The 17,496-nt window shown below is 43.6% G+C and overlaps 1 protein-coding gene across 1 annotated transcript in view; it reads left to right on the forward strand.

Moving 5' to 3' along the window:
• LOC310988650 (monocarboxylate transporter 1-like) overlaps positions 1–17,496 on the forward strand; it is a 52,516-nt gene that overhangs the window by 32,283 nt on the left and 2,737 nt on the right. The window contains exons 3-4 of the mRNA XM_083975327.1: positions 14,339–14,482; positions 15,516–16,343. Coding sequence (XP_083831453.1) covers positions 14,339–14,482; positions 15,516–16,343 — 972 coding nt within the window. The remainder of the gene's footprint in view (positions 1–14,338; positions 14,483–15,515; positions 16,344–17,496) is intronic.

Here is a 17,496-nt window from a genome sequence, read left to right on the forward strand (position 1 = left end):
GACACAATGTGGGAAACTGAGACATGAAAACAAGAGGATGTTTGTTCTGCTGTAATCTGACTACAACACACACACACACACACACACACACACACACACACACACACACACACACACACTAGATTACAGATTACATTCAGTTTGACAGCAGGTTAACAGTCAGCATTACAACATCATTACATACAAACGAGAAGTTAAAAAAAAAAACAGAAGCTGCAGCCACTTTATGAAAAGGTGTGTTTGGTTGTTCCTGGTTAATATTTGACTGTACTGGTATGTGTGTGTGTGTGTGTGTGTGTGTGTGTGTGTGTGTGTGTGTGTGTGTGTGTGTGTGTGTGTGTGTGTGTGTGTGTTTGTGTGTGTGATCATCTCTGCTTTTGAAATGAGTCGTTTCTTAACGAGCACGATTTCCACATTTTTCCCCTGATGAGACAAACACGTAGACCACCGGGTCCACATGAACTGAATGTAGGCCTACTGATGTATATTTTTATACATTTACATTTACATTTACATTTACATACATGTACAAAGCTTGACCTCCGTTTCTCATTCTATTTTATCATAGGCGAAATGATCAATCAAAATCAAAATTATCATCTGTACAATGATGCAGTCGATTCACTGTAATCCTGTTTATACAGAGGCATCATGCAAAAGTTTAGACACCAACTGTGTGTTAATGTGTTAAACAGTTCATCAAGTGGAAGATGAAATGATCTCCAAAAGACGTAAAGTTACACATGAAACACTCTTTTTTAATCAATATCAGTGTATTATTTTAGTTTTCTATAGTTTCAGAGTGAGTTTCTGTCAGTTTGAACATGGAAAAGATGAAGCCAGTTAGCTTTCTAGTAGAGAAATAACAAATACAAACACCTGTAAAATGACAAGTTGAAGTTTTTAAGACTCCGTTTGGACGAGTGATGAGTTGTTAAGTTGTTAGAAGACAAAGTTTGATCACTCTGGAGAAACCTGGCTTCCTGTCTGGACTCTTCCCAGACTTTAAGCTAAGCTACGTTAGCAACCAGCGCCTCATCAAAACTCTGCAAGAAGGAGAATAAATGCATTCCCTAAAAAATAACTTTAAGGCAAGGCAAGGCAATTTTATTTGTATTTTTTTGTTTTGTTTTGTTTTTACCACCAGTTTGTGTCAAAGGGCTTTACATCCCATCATAACAACATCCTCTGTCCTTAGACCCTCACATCCACTGAGGAAAAACTCCATGGAAAACCCTTTTAACAGGGAAAACCAGGAGAAAGCTCAGGGTGAGCAACAGAGGAGGGATCATCACCCAGGACAGAGATGTTGTTACAGACAAGAAAACAGTTTATAACTGTTACAGATAAACTGTTGGCCCTAAGCTGTTGGCTTAAGCACTATTTAATATTAAATACTGCTAAATGTATCAATAACTTTTATACTCGATGTGTTCGTTAGCCTTAGTTTACTTAGTCATCATGCAAATGTTGTGGTCCAAATGTTAATGTTAAAACAGTTCATCCAGTGGAAGATGAAATGATCTCCAAAAGACAAGAAACACTCTTTTTTTTCAATATTTTAATCAACATCAGTGTATTATTGTAGTTTTCTACAGTTTCAGAGTGAAAAAGGGAAACAAAACAGCAGCAGAAGAATGGGAGAAAACCCAGGAGGCTTGAGCTCTCAGAGAACTTTATCAGACAAGACATTTATAGTGTATATATATAGTTTAAAATGTAAAGTGATCATCTGTAACTTTATGTCTTCTGGAGATCATTTCATCTTCCACTTGAACTGTTTTAACATTAACAGACGTTTGGTGTCTAAACTTTTGCATGATGACACAGTATTCTATTATATTCTATTACATTCAGTGTAACAGCTGCGTGAGGCGACAGAGGAACAGACCGAGCCAGGTTTCATCATTTGGAAACAACTCGTTGGCCTCAACACTTAAACAACAGTCTCTTTTTATTAGCTACGAGAGAGAGAGAGAGAGAGAGACCTAGTTTCAGCTCCGCTCAGGTTTCAGTTCAGGTTTCTTCTCCTCCTTCTCCTTCCGCTGCTTCACAAAGCTGCTCTGTGTTTCAAACCTCCGTCCCGCTCAGCGTCTCTGGCTTTGTCTGTGTTCTCACTTTAAATCTCCGTGTCTAAAAATGGTGTCTCTTCTCTTCTCTTCTCTTCTCTTCTCTTCTCTTCTCTTCTCTTCTCTTCTCTTCTCTTCCCTCCACTTACTCATTCATGCTCTGCAGAGCTGCTGCGTGCCAGCCTGCAGACGGTTAGGCCTTTATTCAGAGGGGGGGAGGAGGAGGGGGGGAGGAAACTGGGGGAGGAGAGAAGTTGTGTAACAGCTGCAGCCAGATGTTGAAGCCGTTTATTCTTCTTATTCTTACTTTCTCACTAGTTTCACAATAATTCATTCTGTAAAAAGACACAACGATGCAGTAACTCTGTTGTAGAGACTGAAGCATCGGACCATGTGGCATCATCACTGGTTACACACACACACACACACACACACACACACACACACACACACACACACACACACACACACACACACACACACACACACACACACACACACACACACACACACACACACGGACTTCCCTGAGCTAGAACACACACACTCATTTAGTTTCTTTGTGGTTCGGTGACGTCTCAGTAAGTGTCGATGCACATGATGCTCTGCACGTAGGAGAAGACAGAGAAGAGAAGTGTTTAATATCACACCCACAAAAGCAATCTGGTGTATGCAGTCCAATGCAACGAGGAATGCAAAGACCTCTACATTGGAGAAACAAAACAACCACTGCATAAACGCATGGCCCAACACAGGAGAGCAAACTCCTCAGGACTGGACTCTGCTGTTCATTTACATCTCAAGGAGAAAGCCCACTCCTTTGAGGACAGCAATGTCCAAATCCTAGACAGAGAGGACAGATGGTTTGAAAGAGGAGTTAAAGAAGCCATTTTTGTAAAAGTAGAAAAACCATCCCTCAACAGGGGAGGAGGTCTGAGACACCACCTATCTCCAATTTACAATGCTGCCCTTTCATCCCTTCCCAGGAGACTCAACCATCTAGCCTCAAAGAACAACCACTGTCCACAAGTGGCAAGTGACTCCAACGACTGTCGTTAGAACACAATAGGGCACTAACGAAGTCGAAACCAACTTCCCACCAACGACTGTCACTCCAACGACTGTCGTTGGCACTTGGAGCACAAAAGGGAACCAGTGACATCATCACCCTTGTGAAACGCCCACACAAGAGGTTAAATAGTGAGTCTCCACACCAGATAGTTGGACCAGTCCCAGCCTGGTCAGCTGCTACATGAACTGATGAAGCCTCTTGGATGAGAGGTGAAACGTCTTCCTAGACAAATAACTAAGTCCAGTTGCTTTCCATTTAACCTCCTTTGAAATACTATGACCTGGACAAATGAGAATATGCACCGGCTTAAGTGTTTAATATATTATATTATATTATATTATATATTTAAATTTTTTTATTTAGTTTTTTAGTTTGTTTATATTGCAGTTTAGTTTGAGTTTGTTGAACTCGTAATGAAGCAGGTTCAGTTCAGTTCAGTTCAGTTCAGTTTTGCAGCTCTCAGGAGGAGGAACGCCTCCAGTTTCTTTGTCTTCCTGCAGCTTTAACTCTTTTCTAGCCGATCATAAAATGCATGCTAAGCTAAGCTAAGCTAAGCTAAGCTAAGCTAAGCTAAGCTGAGCTAAGATAAAATAAGTTAATCTTCTTCTTGCCAAACGTTTGCAGCAGCTGGTTCCTCTGTGGTTTTCTCCCTCTGTTCACTTTGAGAGGCTGTTTCCACAGGAGGGCAGCAAAGTTTATCTGCACTTCAACTTCAGTTTCAGTCCGTTTTGCATCGTTCATTGTAGTTTTTTATTCAGTTTTCCTTTTTTTAAACTGAACTATAACCATAAGTGGTGTTAAAGATAAAGCAGTGAAGTGAGCTGAACCTGGAGGAGGCGCCGTGAGTCACAGCTGCCAAGAGAAACGAACGAGTCGTAAAACTTTGATCTGATCTTGATCCAAGTCGTAAACACAGACCGACGCATTCTGCCAATGATAACATCACATCATATAATATCACATAAACACGTGTAATCTTCAGTCTTTATGATCAAACACTCTGTAAATGTTGGATTTAAGATGGTCTTACAGCGTGTTAGACAACCTGAGACGATGATAATGTGTTTCTATCTCTGAAGCTGCTCAGCTGCTTCGCTTCCCTCAGGTTTTGTCTGTGAAAATGTTCTGCTGTTTTTCAGTTTTCTCACTAGTGGCAGCAGCTTGAACTCTCTCCTCCTCCTCACTCTGAACCTGTTGGACTAATGTCTTCACTATGGACACGATCAATACACTGATGTGTTATTAGTTACAATGGGTTTTTATTGTGTAACTCAGATAAAGATCTGAACGTGTTGGAAGACAAACAGACTTCTTCTTCCTGCACATTTTCTCAGGAAATTAAATCTTTCCACAGTTTGTTCTGATCTGGGTCTTACAGAGTTGTGTAGCGTTGTGTGTGTGTGTGTTGCAGCAGAAGTGCAGTGTGTTGTGATAAAGATAATTCACTGAGTCATGATGACTCTGTATAAAAACACTGGCTGGTTGATGGAAGGAAAGCAGAGATCCTTCCTCCTTCTCCTTCCTCCTTCCTGCTCCGCTGCTTCTCACCGACCTGCAGCTTCCCGTCTTTATTCTGCTGCTCTGGTTGGAAACTGTGTGAAGTCCAGCGGCTCAGACAGACACACACACACACCGATCACTCATCTGTTAGTCACAGCCGAGACTCCAGGATTTAACCCTCTGGTTGCTGCAGCAGGAGCATGAACCTTCAGACCTGATGATGGTTCTGCTCATTGAACCTGTGAGTTTGAACTCTTCCAATGAAGTCTGGAGTTCAGGATGAGGTCTGGAGCTCAGATATGATACAGGATAGGGCTGAACGATTTAGCATTTTCTGATCGAAATTGCGATTTTAGACAACGCAATCATGTGATCGCGAAAGCTGCAAATTTTTTGCAGTGCTCCTGACCGACCCAGGATCTGTTGTTAAGACAGTTAAGACAGTCAAATGGCTCTTTTCCACTACACCAGTGTTTCTCATTAATTAACTAAGAAAAAAAAAAAGAAAGTGTTTCACCATCTGCATACATATGTTCATGTGACATTACACCCAGCGTTTCACATGTAAGTAACATTAAATGTTAATGGGAATTAGATTATACCACCACTAGTATACGCCCCCACTACTTAACTTTAGTTTGTCTCTCGAGAATAAATAAAGGTTATAATAATAGTTTTCATTCTTGCATTAGAGCAATAGCATTTAATGTTTTAATGGTCTGATGTAATTTTCTGTCATGTTTGTAAATGTTACTGTACATTATGAATATCGCACTGAAGCTTGATTTGAAGAAAATCGTGAATCAAATCGAAATCGTAATATCTGCCAGAAAAATCGCAATTAGATCTTTTCCTAAAATCGTTCAGCCCTAATACAGGATGAGATCTGGAGCTGTGATACAGGATGAGGTCTGGAGTTCAGGATGAGGTCTGGAGCTGTGATACAGGATGAAGTCTGGAGTTCAGGATGAGGTCTGGAGCTGTGATACAGGATGAAGTCTGGAGCTCAGGATGAGGTCTAGAGTTCAGGATGAGGTCTGGAGCTGTGATACAGGATGAGGTCTAGAGTTCAGGATGAGGTCTGGAGCTGTGATACAGGATGAAGTGGTGTGTGTGTGTGTAAAGATAAACAGCGTTCAGAGACTCTGACGCAGCAGCAGCAGTTCAGATCAACAGAGGGTTTGTCTTCTGTTTACATGGACACAAATAATCTGAATGAAATAGGAATAAGAGCTGATCTGAATAAAACTGCGTCGATTGGAAAATGAGCTCATTGGTAAATAAATGTCTTTCCGATCACAGCAGCAGGAGGAGAAACTGCTGCTACCAGGATGTACAGGTCCATGTAGAGGAGAGGAGGCAACAGGCTGGAAGAGAGAGAGGTTTATATCTGACCAACAACACTTCACTGAGTCAATATGTCACAGTGGATTTATTCAGATTAACTGCTTGATGCAAGTACACACACGTTTTAATCAGACCAATTTATTAAATGTGCATGTGAACAGTGAAGTTAGAATGATTAAACAGATTGTAAACAAAATGCACCTGTAAACGTATCCTATAAATCTAGCTGCAGCTGCACCCTAGCAGCAGCAAATCTCTTTGCTCCGTAGGTGGGTCTAGAAACGAGCCATAGGAACTTTTTGAGTCTCCAACACCGTTTGTGTTGACCAATCACAGCGCTCTATCTGTTTAGAGAGTCGTTGGGCGGCTTAACGCCATGACGACATACACTTTAATTGGCTAGTCAGGCTAACGTCATCCTGCTCTTTGCTCTGATTGGTCGTAGCGCTAGCTAGCGCTACCCTATTGGTGCAGAGGCAGTTTGAAAGACAGCCTTCATCCCGCCCCCTGGATTGAGCCGAGGTCTACCGGTCGTTGCCACACTAGACATGTTAATGATGTAGTCTGGATGGTCAGGCTACCTGTAAAGGTAACTCGTTAGTTATGTTTACATCTGCAAAATGTCTTAATCAGATCAAAAACTTGAGGGATTAGAAAATCTGAATCTACTGTTTCTTTGGGCACAGAATCAAATAATCTGATTGTCATCTGTGTAAACATGCACCAAGTTTCATTCAGAATAGCAGCATGTTGACATCCGCAGAGTCATCTTGATTCCCCTAAAACAACCACATAAGAAGAAGTCGTACTTCCTCCTGAGCTGTAAACAAACCAACAAACACAGAAGTGACTCAATTTTTCATCATCATGATTTTTCCTGCTAGGGATGAACATGATTAACCCTTTAACTGTTAACGATAACAATAACTTTGACCCTTTGACGCTGTTTTATTCTAACGAGCCCTTTATTCCCAGTGTTTGTTCTCCATGTAGACGTAGCTATCAGAGCTCCGTCAGGTTTTCCTCACAGTCGCTCCATTCATCTCTGTGAGTTTGCTGGTTGTCTCAGACTCCTGGCTCTCCGCTCGGTGGGAAATCTTCCTGAGCTGCGAGACTCTGGCACCGAAACCTAGAACAACTTGGTTCCACTTCTGGTTCCAAAACTAAACAAAAAAAAACCCTCAGACAGAAGGGAAACGTGGATCCGTCGTCACCGTGGAGCTGCTGATGTTTGACAGATCGGTTCACTGACCCCGGACGGAAAATTAATGAGATTAGATTTAAACTGAACTAGATGAAATCCTTTAACACACAGCTGTGGTGTTATTAGCAGCAGCAGCTGAACGAGAGGATTGTGAAACAGAGTTGGCCGTGACATGAGCCAAATCCTCCTGGCTGTTTGGAGGTGTGGGGGAATTACACACACACACACACACACACACACACACACACACACACACACACACACACACACACACACACACACACACACACACACACACACACACACACACACACACGTTGTTTAACAGTGTTGTTGCTCAGGTTTGAGGAATTTATGTTGTGAGTAAAAAACGTCCTCGGCCTCTTTTAGTTCTGACTGTGGATCAATGGAGTCAATGTTTGACTTCCTCTCTCAATTCACTTTCAATTTAACAAGCTTTATTGGCAGGACTGTCAGTACAATATTGCCAAAGCGTTACAAAAATGGTATAATAACACAGTAAACATATAATAATAAAGAAGATACTAATGAACAAAGAGTGTAGATATCATTTAGCAGGTAAAACTCAACAGGAGCAGAAGCAGCTGCTCATGTAGAGTTTAGTTTAGTTTAATAGGGTTATTTGTATCAGGGACAATGTACAAAATAACATTAGTCTCGAAATGAGAAGAGATGCCTTGTACCAGATTTATCTCACTAGCTACTTTCCATCCGTGGTCCCTGGGCAGGTGAATAAGAACAATAGAAAAGTAAGAATGATCAATTTACATACGTAGCGTTCTAAACATCCATACACATGTGCATAATACACCCCATAATACACCCTCTCACACATCACAAACACTCAAGACATATTTCATATCAGTTAACAAAACATACAGTTATTAAAATACTTCACACTTTGCCAAGGTTAAGAATAATTTAGGCTCATGATTAATGCTGACATGACTGATTTCTTAGGATCCATTGTTTGACTTCTCGGGAAAAAACATTGAAGTCTGTACAAAGTTTCAGATTAGTTGGAAGATTGTTCCATGATTTAACAGATTTAAAAGAAAGCTTAAAAGGAGCTCATGTTGAGCAGCTCTTCTCTTTTTTTGTGACAGGCAGAAACATATCTCTCTCTGTCTCTCTGTGTGTGAATGCATGAGTGTGCAGCAGCAGCAGCAGCAGCAGCAGCAGCAGCAGCTTTAACAGCAGCAGCAGCAGCAGCAGCAGCAGCAGCAGCAGCAGCAGCTTTAACAGCAGCAGCAGCAGCAGCAGCAGCAGCAGCAGCAGCAGCAGCAGCAGCAGCAGCAGCAGCAGCAGCAGCAGCAGCAGCAGCTTTAACAGCAGCAGCAGCAGCAGCAGCAGCAGTTTATCTTAATGTCTTAATGCAATAAGTGTTGTGGCTGTGAGACACTGATATGATGAGACAGACAGGTTGGATTCATGTCCGTCTGAGCAGCAGATGAATAAAAAAAAACACAACAACATTAGATCAGATCAGGTTGAACACGACACAACTCACCGGTGCTGTAATCAGCTTTATGTCCTCTTCACTTCCTCCTGTCGCCGAGCAACAGCCGTCCATCTCCACAGCCCGGTGTCTGACCGGTGCAGTCCGTGGTTCATCACAGTGATCGGCCCATTGCCATAATCCCTATAGTCATAGCAGTAGGTTCGTTACCTTTAATTGTCAATGCAAGCTATTTTTTAGAACGGCGGAGCGGAGACGTGAGCTCTTCCACCTTTCCCTCATCAAACTCATCAAATACACAATCCAACAACTCCACAACGCTCTGGTGGACAAGTTGTGACCTGCACATTCACCATGCTATGAGATAATTATGTAACATTATGTAACATTACGACACATGAAGCAAATACTCTGAACTACTTTCTCTTCTGAAATCCCTCCGCCCAGCAGCCGTGTCTTGCATTTCCCTCTAAAACAACTCTGTGTGGTAACGTTGTGTTATTATCTCATAGCGTGGTGAATGTGCAGCTCACAACTTGTCCACCAGAGCGTTGTGGAGTTGTTGGATTGTGTATTTGATGAGTTTGATGAGGGGAGAAGTGGAAATAATGTGCATAGCTCACGTCTCTGCTCCGCTGATCCTCACGCACATTGACCTGACACCCGTAATGACAGATTCTTTAAATCGTCCCGTCCATGTTTCACCAGGAAAAAAAACAAAAAAAACGGCAAATTCACTGGTTGCACATGCACAAGTAGATGAAAAATGTACCTGCACTGTCTCAAATTTCCAGATTATGGGAGAAAGGGCTCGAGCCCTTTATCCCATAATGCACTGCAGTCGGGGATCGTCGGCATTGATCTGCAACGTAAAAACTTAATCAACTGTGCAGTGGAGTCGTGTCCGAAAGTGTTTTTTCATTTTACCAGTGAGCTCATTATATACTTAAAGCAGGTGCAAGGTGAATGTTTGTGTTAATCTAAGTCTTAAATAGTTGTATCTTCCGACAGCAATCACTTCTATAGAGTGTTTGGTCTGAAACACGGGTCTGTCAGTCACTCTGCTCTGCTCTGAGCCCAGGAGAAAACTTTCCTTGTATCCTACAACCTTTATCCAATGAGGAGAGAGAACGGCATAAAGGGGCGGTCCTCTCTGTGTGTGCAGCCAAGGGATGCGCCTGAATGTGGTGACGTAGGGACGAGGGCGGGGACTGCTAACTCCATCTGCTGACAGGAAGTTAGACAAAACCACCGGATCACTTACTGATAGCTTTAATTATTGGTGCAGTGGAGTCGTGTCCAAAAGTGTTTTTTCATTTTAACAGTGAGCTCATTATATAGTCCACTATATAGAATTCACTCTGTAGAGAGGAGCAGTGAAGGAGGGACAGATTTCAGGGTTAGTTAGACCGGTCCATCAGCTGTTCTGTTGTGTTGTGTTGTGTTGTGTTGGACCGGTCCATCAGCTGTTGTGTCTCCAGTGGCTCTGACTCACCAGCAGCTGCCTCTCTCCCTCTCTCCCTCACATGGACACCGACCTGTCTGGACCCAAACAGCAGCGTTGACTCAGTAACCGGTGGTTAAACCAGAGCTCAGGAAGAACTAATGACTGACAGAGTCTCAGCTGAACTGTCTCTGTGTGGTTCAGTGTTGTTGTCTCTAGGAGGAGGAGGAGGAGGAGGAGGAGGAGGAGGAGGAGGAGTGGTTTATATAATATCTGTGAGAAGAGAACACTGAGCCACAGCGAGAAACACTGTCACTACTCATTAGTCGGTGTGAGTGATGCTGATGCAGATTCAGTCGTGTCCTGGTGAAAGTTCACTACTGGTTTACTGAGGCTGCAACGAACTCAGAGCGACGCAGTCAGCTGATGGAGAGACTCGGACTCTGTAAAGACTCAGGCTGAATTCCACTTCCCCCTTTGGCCCTAGCCCTTCTTTTTGCTTGTTCACGTGAAGTGGTGTTGTCCTGGTTCTGGTTCAGACGAGGGGTAGGGGGAAGTGGTAGGGCTATCTCGAAACAGTGATTTTTCAGAGGCACACTACAAACCGAGGGCTATGGCAAGTTTCCCAGAATGCATTTTGCGGCAACCGGCAGCTGTTTTATTTCTCACTGTAGCGCTGTTATTACGTCATTTTGTTAAGTTTTAATAAGTAGCTGTTTAGATCCACAATGTGCGGTCGGTTTATCCACATGAGGCTGTTTAGACGTTTGCTCCGATGTTTTTGGGAGAAGTGAAGCTCCACCTGTGGAGCAGATCAACGGCTCGTCACGGAGACACCACCCGTCCAGAGAGCTGGTCAGCCGGCCAACCTCCGCCGTCATCCCGGGGGAGAAAAGACAATCGCTAATTAACTTACTCACAGGTTTTTAGAGGTTTACCACCGGGTAGTTACATTATTTTTAGGAGATAAATGTTGGTCTCATTGATGAAATGTAACAATTGTGGCAGTCACATTAGTTTGTTTGAATGTTAAGTGAAGCTTCATGTGTGTATTGGACAGAGGAGCAGCGCTGCCTCGGGGCTCTGGAGCCTACGGACAGAAACCACCACATTTACAGGGCGGCAGTGGCTCAGGTGGTAGAGTGGGTCGTCCAATGATCAGAGGGTTGGCGGTTCGAATCCCGCTCTGTCCCGGTTGCTGCCGTAGTGTCCTTGGGCAAGACACCTTACCCACCTTGCTCCTGATGGGTCGTAGTTCGCGCCTTGCATGGTAGCTTCCACCATCAGTGTGTGAATGTGTGTGTGAATGGGTGAATGTGATGTACTGTAAAGCGCTTTGGGTATCGTTCAGGTATAGTAAAGCGCTATATAAATACAGACCATTTACCATTTTACATCAATAAATAAATGTTTTACAATGAACCGATCAGTCAGCATTACATTTTATTTTATTTTTATTAAGTTAACGTGATAGGGATGAAAAATAGAATTGGAATTAGGCATCAGAGTCTTTACAGACTCTGACTCTGTAGAGACTCTGTAGAGACTCTGTAGAGACTCTGACTCTGTAGAGACTCTGTAGAGACTCTGACTCTGTAGAGACTCTGACTCTGTAGAGACTCTGACTCTGTAGAGACTCTGTAGAGACTCTGTAGAGACTCTGACTCTGTAGAGACTCTGTAGAGACTCTGTAGAGACTCTGACTCTGTAGAGACTCTGTAGAGACTCTGTAGAGACTCTGACTCTGTAGAGACTCTGTAGAGACTCTGACTCTGTAGAGACTCTGTAGAGACTCTGTAGAGACTCTGACTCTGTAGAGACTCTGACTCTGTAGAGACTCTGTAGAGACTCAGACTCTGTAGAGACTCTGTAGAGACTCTGACTCTGTAGAGACTCTGTAGAGACTCAGACTCTGTAGAGACTCTGTAGAGACTCTGTAGAGACTCTGACTCTGTAGAGACTCTGACTCTGTAGAGACTCTGTAGAGACTCAGACTCTGTAGAGACTCTGTAGAGACTCTGACTCTGTAGAGACTCTGACTCTGTAGAGACTCTGACTCTGTAGAGACTCTGTAGAGACTCAGACTCTGTAGAGACTCTGACTCTGTAGAGACTCAGACTCTGTAGAGACTCAGACTCTGTAGAGACTCTGTAGAGACTCTGACTCTGTAGAGACTCTGACTCTGTAGAGACTCTGTAGAGACTCTGACTCTGTAGAGACTCTGTAGAGACTCTGTAGAGACTCAGACTCTGTAGAGACTCTGTAGAGACTCAGACTCTGTAGAGACTCAGACTCTGTAGAGACTCTGTAGAGACTCTGTAGAGACTCGGACTCTGTAGAGACTCAGACTCTGTAGAGACTCTGTAGAGACTCAGACTCTGTAGAGACTCTGTAGAGACTCTGACTCTGACTCTGTAGAGACTCTGTAGAGACTCTGTAGAGACTCTGTAGAGACTCTGACTCTGTAGAGACTCTGTAGAGACTTGGACTGTGCCAGACGAGGCGTTCGCTGTCCACTGAGGTATTTAGTGACTGTGAGTGAAGCTGCAGAGTCCAGAGCCCCCGGCCTCACTGGACCACTGCCAAGTGTTCAAGGGCAAAGCCGCCATAGTGTGTGTGTGTGTGTGTGTGTGTGTGTGTGTGTGTGTGTGTGTGTGTGTGTGTGTGTGTGTGTGTGTGTGTGTGTGTGTGTGTGTGTGTGTGTGTGTGTGTGTGTGTGTGTGTGTGTGTGTGTCTGTCACACATAGTTAACACTGAACGTAATAATAGTTTTCATTATCAATAGGTCTACTGATCAACAGCTCTTTAACTCTTTAGTTAATTATTATTAATAGTCAGCTGTTGGACTGAACAGCAGCGTCACCAGCCGACACCAGCGGCGCTCAGAGTGACGTACGCAGCCGAGGGGCCTCGAACGCCTCGTCAGCAGACAGCTGATCTCAGAGCAGCTTCACTCTGTTCACGTCCAGCAGAGTCACTGTGGATCCATTCAGTCAGGCTGGCAGACCCACACATGGACGTCACCGCTCCTCCCCCCCCCCCCCTCTCCCCCCTCTCCTCCCTCTCCTCTGTACCTTGCACCACCTCCCTCCTCCTCCTCTCCCATACATTCTTCCTCCCCCTCTCCCCCCTCCTCTCTCCTCTCTCCCCCCCCTCCCCTCTCCCACTAACCTCAAGCATCAGATGCTGTTACACAATCGCTCTCTGTCCTGGTTGTGTTTCTGCTGTCGCTGCGCCACCTGCTGGTGGAACAGGGAAACTGTGCTGATGTAACAACAGGACTGGTTCAGTTCAGAGCAGCGATGCAGTTTACTATTTACTGATTCAGATTCAGATTCAGAAAACCTTTATTGTCCCCTGCACATACTTAGCAGTGGAATTTTTTCTTAAATGTGTGCATACGTGCGCATAAAAGAAACATAAAAACACAGTTTAGCCTAACATAAAACATAAAACAAACAACAAATAGATACAGAATGACACAAGTAAAAACAGAATAAAAACCTTAATAAAAACCTGTTCATCATCATCTGCTGCCCCTTTAATTAACAGGACGTTAATTACGTGAAGAAACAGCAAAGTAATTGCATCATAATGTTTAGAAATAACGGTCAATTTCATTGTAATGTCATGAAATTTAGCCAAGAAATAACAATTGATTGCAACGACTTGGTGGAGAAAAATTCTGGCCTTTCCCAAAAAATTCAAAGTCTATTACCTTTATGAAAAACATGACATTACTATGAAACTGACCGTTATTTCTAGTTTATTTCTAGACATTATCACGTAATTACCAGCCTGTAAATTAAAGGGTTACACCGTTCTTTAATTAGTCTGATATTTGATCGATCATCGGACTCTGTCTCAATCTGAGCAGTCTATTTATCATTTATCTCTCTTAGTTGTTTTGTTTTCTTCATTAAAAGAAGATCAGAGTAGTTTACAGTCGACCAAATAATCGATTATTGATCTGGTTGTTGGAGCCACAGGAACATAATCAGGAGCTCTTTTGATAATTAACTGTTGTTTATTTTCATTTTTAAAGCAACATTTCCTGGTTATTGCCTCTAAAATAAAAGGATTTCTTTATTTTTTATTTCTTTATTATGACAGCAAACTGAAAACCTTTGGACTGAGACTCTGATTCTACTTTGTTCATGTTGTGAGTTTGTTTTAATTCACCAACTCTCCCTCCTCTCTGCCTCTCCTTCTCCGTCCTCAGGTCCAATCAGCAGCATCCTGGTGAACAAGTACGGCAGCCGTCCCATCGTCATGGTGGGCGGCTGCCTGGCGGGCTCGGGCCTGGTCGCGGCGTCCTTCTGCAACACGGTGCAGCAGCTCTACTTCTTCATCGGCGTGGTGGGAGGTCAGTCACACATCGCTGCTGCTTGTGGCGTTAATGTAATGTCAGCTCATCCACCATGAAAATGACCTGAATGTCACATCAAGTCAACTTTTATAGTCAGAAAACTGGTCAAAAACCCCCAGAGACAGTGAAAATAATTTTAAACACTTTATACCCTTAAAGAGAACGGTTTGTTCCTATGGCTGTTTGTCTTGGTATCACTGGGGTATTAAAACATTTGGACATTTTTGTTCAACCATTTCCTATTTATGTCAAATCTCAGCTGAAATACTGATCTTTAACTGAAAAAAATTAGAAATTCCTTGTATTTGTGGGTATGAATTAGAGCCACAACAATTAATCGAACAATTTCAGATTTCAGATTTATTTATTTTTGTAAAAATGGGAACAGTACATATTGATGGACATTGACATGTAAATATGTGGGATTGTAGCCAAGTGGCTGATTTCCATCCCCAGTCCCATTGGCAGGTTGATGTTAGACATAAAAACAATGACGATAAAAAGTACAAGAGGCAGGACTAGGACAATAAAACACCTTGACATCTTACACAAAACATATATGAACAACAAACATAAACCACCAGTTAACTGACCAAAAGAGTGGGTAAGGGGACCAGAAGATTACTGAGAAGTTATAAAGTGCTACAGTGCTAGTTAAAGTGCTATGTGCTAAAGTGCTGTTTTCTAAAGTGACGAGTGCATAAGTGCAAGATTGAATTTAATTTGATTGCACGATGCCCCAATAAAGTGCAGGATCGACTTAAATTGCTCCATCCCATAGCACACGACTGCACATGCAGATGTGTGTCCAATATTGCACAAAGTTTGTATACATAAATGTATTATGTACACACCATTGTATGAAATTGAGATACATATGTATACACAATACAGAAAAGGAAGGAAAAAAAGTGCTTTAAATAACCGACAGATTAATCGATGATGAAAATAATCGTTATTTTCAGCCCTAGTTATAAGTGAATAATGGAAAAGAGAAATCCTTAAACCCTCTCCCCCCCCCCTCCTCCAGGTCTGGGCCTGGCCTTCAACCTGAACCCGGCCCTCACCATGATCGGCAAGTACTTCTTCCACCGCCGGCCCATCGCCAACGGCATCGCCATGGCGGGCAGCCCCGTGTTCCTGTCCACGCTGGCGCCGCTCAACTCGTGGCTGTTCGACCAGTTCGGGTGGCGGGGCAGCTTCCTCATCCTGGGGGGTCTGCTGCTCAACTGCTGCGTGGCCGGGTCCGTGATGCGCCCCATCGGCCCCACACCGCAGCCACCGGCGACGCAGCAGAAACCCAGCGACTCTGAGGCCGGCGAGGGCAAACAAGACGCTGTGGAGCCGGCGCCCAAGAAGACGGTGCTGCAGACCATCAACTCCTTCATCGACCTGACGCTGTTCAAGCACCGCGGCTTCCTGCTCTATCTCCTCGGCAACTGCATCATGTTCTTCGGGCTGTTCGCGCCGCTCGTCTTCCTCTCCAACTACGCCAAGAGCAAGGACATCAGCAAGGAGAAGGCGGCCTTCCTGCTGTCCGTGCTGGCCTTCGTGGACATGTTCGCGCGCCCGTCCATGGGGCTGCTGGCCAACACCAAGTGGGTGCGGCCGCGCGTGCAGTACTTCTTCGCGGCCGCCGTCATGTACAACGGCGTGTGCCACGTGCTGGCGCCGCTGTCGGTGGACTACACGGGCTTCGTGATCTACGCCATCTTCTTCGGCTTCGCCTTCGGCTGGCTGAGCGCCGTGCTGTTCGAGACGCTGATGGACCTGGTGGGGACGCAGCGCTTCTCCTCCGCCGTCGGGCTCGTCACCATCGTGGAGTGTGGACCCGTGCTGCTCGGACCGCCGCTCACAGGTGTGTGTGTGTGTTTGAATATGTGACCCGTTCTATCAAAATGAGTCGGAAGTCGCAACGTTCTATTTTTAGATAATCAGCTGATAACGTGGAAAACCCATAGAAAATCAAAAAAAATGTTTTACCCTAATTTCAAAGCAATGACATTCAAAAACAATCTCCCAAAGTTTCACAGTCCAGATAATTGAGAAAAGGCACGAAAATGATGATTAAATTTGACCTGCAACTTAAACCCTCTGAAAATGAGTGTTGCATCGGTGCAAAACATGAAATATCTCCTGAACCGTTCATGATAGAGACGAGCTGTGAACTGCATCTGAATCGCGGGATTCTCCGCTTTCCGACGGTCATTGAACGGTGCCTCTATGACGAGAAGGGACGGGTAAAGAAACAGATGCTAAACCGAGTAGCATCGACGCTAACAGAGTGTAGCATCGATGCTAACAGAGCGTAGCATCGATGCTAAACCGAACGTACACACTTGCACGTGTTTTACAAAATGTCAACAAAACATGACAACTTCTGAACCGTTTATGATAGAGACGAGCTGTGAAAAGCATCTGAATTGTGAGATTCTCTGCTTTCCGAGGTTCATTGAATGCTGCCTCTATGACAACAAGGGACCGTATAGGGTGCGTGTAATCACGTGGTACAGGAACAGATGCCAGAGTCACTGGCAAAAACTTTAACTGCAGTTTTCTCAGGTTTTAGAACAGAATAAGAGAGTAGGAGATCGTAATTCAAATGGCCACATCTCGAAAACCATCAAATGTATGACTGTGACTAGGGAATCATTTTAAAGCTTATTTTCTAATCTTTCCATTGATACCAAAATCTCAACTTTGATATTTGGGTCACTGTGACTCATTTTGATGGATCGGGTCACATATGTGTATTAGGGATGTCACAATTAATCGTGGTATTAATTGACCGTAAAGATTCCTAAATACCGTCACTTTCCAAAAAAGATGATGTCGGAACCGAATCGGCAGATGCACTGCAAAAACTCAACATCTTTCCAAGAATATTTGTCCTTTTTCTTGTCAAAATGTCTCATTTCTAGTCATTTCTACTCTTTCCACTTAAAATAAGACTCATCACCTAAAATTAACTTGTTTTTAGATCATTTTCACTTGTTTCAAACACATTTTCA

This window comes from Trachurus trachurus, assembly GCF_905171665.1.
Source record: "Trachurus trachurus genome assembly, chromosome: 7".
Classification (NCBI taxonomy): Eukaryota; Metazoa; Chordata; class Actinopteri; order Carangiformes; family Carangidae; genus Trachurus; species Trachurus trachurus.